The 4,086-nt window shown below is 36.8% G+C and overlaps 1 protein-coding gene across 1 annotated transcript; it reads left to right on the top strand.

Moving 5' to 3' along the window:
- Positions 1-2,716: 2,716 nt before the first annotated feature.
- Positions 2,717-3,349, top strand: LOC109238784 (protein trichome birefringence-like 20). The gene has a single exon (XM_019405263.1). The coding sequence runs from the start codon at positions 2,717-2,719 to the stop codon at positions 3,347-3,349; it is 633 nt and encodes a 210-aa protein (XP_019260808.1).
- Positions 3,350-4,086: the final 737 nt, after the last annotated feature.

The raw sequence follows: 4,086 nt of genomic DNA, 5'->3' as shown, positions 1-4,086 counted from the left end.
TTTATAGAACTAATCATTGGAATTATAGAGGCTAAATCACATTCTTCTTCTTTTTCAACTCGCCAGTAAAGGCTACCCTGGCTAAGTGTTGCTTCTTATTTCTAGTTGTAGATCTACCTCTAGGAGATAATCCTTCTCTTTGCGTAATACTGTCTATTTCCCTGCTAACTGCATCCTCTGATTCAATTGGCTGCTTGGCTAAGAATTTTTTTGGCTTTTGCGGTATGTTATCATTCTGTTTCCTTTTGTCAGTATTCATACTGTTGTCGCTTCTTCTCTCCTTGTGTTCTGTGATGGAAGTCTCTTTTTTGACTATCTTTAGCTTGATGGTTATATTTCCTCCTCCCTTTAGATAAGTAGTTTCTGGAGATATTGCACTTTCTTCTACTTGTTCTACATCGGTTTTCTCCCGGAAAGTTTGGTCCTCACTCTTAGAAGGCACTTGATCTTCACCCTGATTGACGGAGCCCGCCTTTATCCGCCTGTTACTGGAGCATGTAGTTCTTTTCTCATCGTTTTTGTTACTTTCTTCCATCTTGCTGTTCTCCTCCTTATTGAACTCTTCCTGATTTTTTCCAGCACTCTCTATTGTCGTTTGGTTTGCCACTTCCTCAATTACTTCATCCCTGGTCTTTTCTTTACCTTTTCCTTTAATGATCGTGTCTGTAGTATTTTTGAAACTGGTAATATTCTTAACCTTCAATTTCCTGAGTTCCTTTCTCTTTTGGTTTTTCTTCTCTTTCTTTTCCTTTTCCTTCCTACCTTGTTCTTGCTCTATTGCAGCCTGATTCTCCCTTCTTTTTTTTTTGTTTTTGTTTCTGCCTTCAGTCTCTACTTATTAGCCCTATTTATTTGCTTTACACTTGATTCCCCTTTCTCATTGTTGTTTTCTTCTTGAGTAGGTATATTTCCATCATTTTTCTTTGATTTGCCCTCTGCTGCTTTTATGGTATTGTTCTCTAGTATAGCTTTGGCATCCCGGTGTGCCATTTGTTTACTCAATTTTTCATTTTCTTTCTCCTTTTCAAACATTCTGCATTGAACTAATGAATGGCCCAACAATTTACAAAACTTGCAGTATTTAGGAACACCTTCGTATTCTAGCTTCTGAGTATGTCCCTTTAAAGGTTGAGTTTCATCTTCAGTACCAACCCAAACTGATTGGAGCAATGGTTTGGTGAGATCGACTTCTACCCTTACTTTAGCCATGCTCGGCCTGATCTGTAGTCTGTAGCAATGTCCATAGATAAAGGAACCCCCACAGGTCCCAAAACTTGTTTGACGTAATTCCATGTGTGGCAGTGGAAGGGAAGCCCCGCTAACAAAAGCCAGATAGGTACTATCGGAGAATCCTCTTCCGGTTTAAAGTCGGGCAAACATTTTTGGAGCCACATAATCATTCCATCTATTTCAATAGATCTTTTGAACCAAACTGTTTTGCAGTCTTCATCGTTAGTGACATCTACGAACACAGTTCTGAAATCTTAAGCACCAATTTTAAAATCCCCTTTTAGAGATACCTTTTCAGCAAAAACCGATCGAATACGTTCGGTGTTAGGTCTATTCCTTAAAAACTTTCCAATGATTGTGTATTTGCACTCCTCAGCCATAACGCCGTAGTAATCGCTCACTTTAAAAATTACAGCTGCCATTCCATTGTGTGTAGTAACCCTAGCTTTGACATTAGGGTCACCAAGTCTCCTCCCGTTGGATTTTGGCTTCATTGGTGCAGCAATAGTTGTTGCATAGTCCAGTTTTGGACTAATTCCTTCTATGGGGTCGGTCACCCCAACTGTGGGAGCTATGTTCTTCATTGGACGCGCCAGTTCAGTACCGGTCGGTGTCGCCATGAGTCGGCGGGTATGCCCCAGTCACCCGAAGGAGGGCTTTTTGTTACCGTTAGTAAGTAAATGTGATTCTGTACGGAGAGAATTTTTTTTACAGTTAGTTGGTACGACTTTCACCAACCTATGAACTAATTAATAAAACAAGATCGTCTTAATAAAACACATTCAAATATAAATTTTTCTGTGAGATTTTACTGGGTTGTTGTATAAGCAAATAAATTTTGGTATTAACACCTGTTCAGAATCGAACCTAGGACCATTGAAGGCCAAGGAACCAATGTGACCGCTGGACCAAGACACCATTGTTTGTCAATGGTGTCAACTTGATGTAATCTTATTCTTATTTTTTAACACCATTGTTTACATATAATTTTGTAAAAAATTTCAGCGAAGCGATATCGGGTGACACCGCTTGCATAAACATATATCCGCCCTGTATCCCTGCTAGTTGTCTTAAAAAGGCAAATTCAAACTGATATATAGCTTCATAATAGAATGGAATAATAATAGCAAAAATTAAAGAGGAAAATATCCCGTATGATCTATTTGTTCGACCAATAGAAAGTATGCTCTTTCTTTTAGTCTAATAAGAAAATTATATTTTAGAAATTCTTTAACTTTAAACTTAACTCTTTTAAAATAACAAACATGTGATATTACAAAAAATTAGAAGGAAGGTACGAATTTTCTGCCTTGGCCATTCTGGTGTAACTTTTAGTCAACACATGGCCATTATTTGTTAATAAATTTAGCAATACATGCACATTAATTAGAACTTTTAAATTAAAGCTCTCTTTCTTGCTAATGCTTCTTCACTCACAAGTCACATCTCTATTTCTTCTTTCTTCTCTCACTCTCTTAATTTCTCCATGAATTTCCAAGATCTTGAGCTTGCATTAGGAAAACTACAAACACGAAAGAAGAATGCGACAAAGATTGCTCCATTCGTTGCCCTCGCTATTTTGTTCACTCTCATCCCCATTTATTATCCTAATAAATTCTCACAAGTACTTTCTTCTTCTTTAGTACCACTTCAAGATAACGTATCGCAGAAAAAGGAATATTTGACCAGTAGAGAAGAACAACAGGAAAAAATCATAATATCATCAGCAGAAAAAGATGAGAAAAGTCTACAAACTAATCTGACGAAAAGTGACTCATATTATTCAGTGGCGCCTCAAGCAATTAAAAAGTGCGACTTATTCTCAGGGGAATGGATACCAAATCCAGAAGGGCCCTACTATACAAATATGACGTGCTTTCAAATTCAAGAACATCAAAATTGCATGAAATATGGGAGGCCTGATACTGGATTCTTGAAGTGGAAATGGAAACCAGATGATTGCGAGCTGCCAATATTTGATCCTCGTCAATTTCTGGAACTTGTTAGAGATAAATCTCTCGCCTTTATTGGAGACTCTGTTGCAAGAAACCATATGCAATCATTGATATGCCTCTTGTCCAGGGTAACCTCTCGTTCATCGCCATGTTTTGTCATTTAATAACAACCCTAATTCTGTAGAGTACTCTTCTTTGTTTTGTTTTGCTTTTTTGTTTGGTGGGATTGGCCGGTTGGTTAATTTACTAAGTATTCCCTATGTTTAGTTTGGTCCAAAAAATTAAAAGCTTTCTAACGGGTGCCTGGTTGTCCTTTTTAACTTTAAATTTTTTATTTAACCCTTAATAAACAATGAAGCTATAGATAAGGAGGGGATCCAATTCCATCTTAATTTTTTTTGCCTAAAAATTGTATTACTCAAGCAGGGTAAGAATAATTATATATAAATTTGAATTGTTGAATCTCATTACATAATGAAGTCTTTTCTAGTGTAGTAGCAAAAATGATTCAAAAGTTATTGTAAGACATGATAACCTTTTCTTTTTTCATTTGTTTAAATCCCCTTTTAAGAAATACTGGCTCCGCAGCTATCCTTAAATTCTGACATGCTCTTATAACCAGCTATAGGTATATTTGTTATGTTTACGGCCACAAAGTGTATTTTAGTGTGTGTCAAATTTTTTTCTTCTTTTTCAAATTTTGTGACCCGATCAAACACCATTATTATATAAAATAATTAAGATGGAGAGATTACCTTGAGCTCAGGGGCGGACCCACATGGGGTCAAGAGGGTTCATCTGAACCCGCTTCGTCGGAAAATAACACTGTATATATAGGTATATTTTATCTTTCTTCCAGTAAATGCTATGATATAACTGTTCTTGACCCCGCTTAGCACAA

Source organism: Nicotiana attenuata, unplaced genomic scaffold (assembly GCF_001879085.1).
Source record: "Nicotiana attenuata strain UT unplaced genomic scaffold, NIATTr2, whole genome shotgun sequence".
Taxonomy (NCBI): Eukaryota; Viridiplantae; Streptophyta; class Magnoliopsida; order Solanales; family Solanaceae; genus Nicotiana; species Nicotiana attenuata.
This window is presented reverse-complemented; position numbering and strand designations above follow the sequence as displayed.

Bases quoted from the DNA above. Each gene is read 5' to 3' on its own strand.
- LOC109238784 (XM_019405263.1), top strand. From the start codon at position 2,717: ATGAATTTCCAAGATCTTGAGCTTGCATTAGGAAAACTACAAACACGA.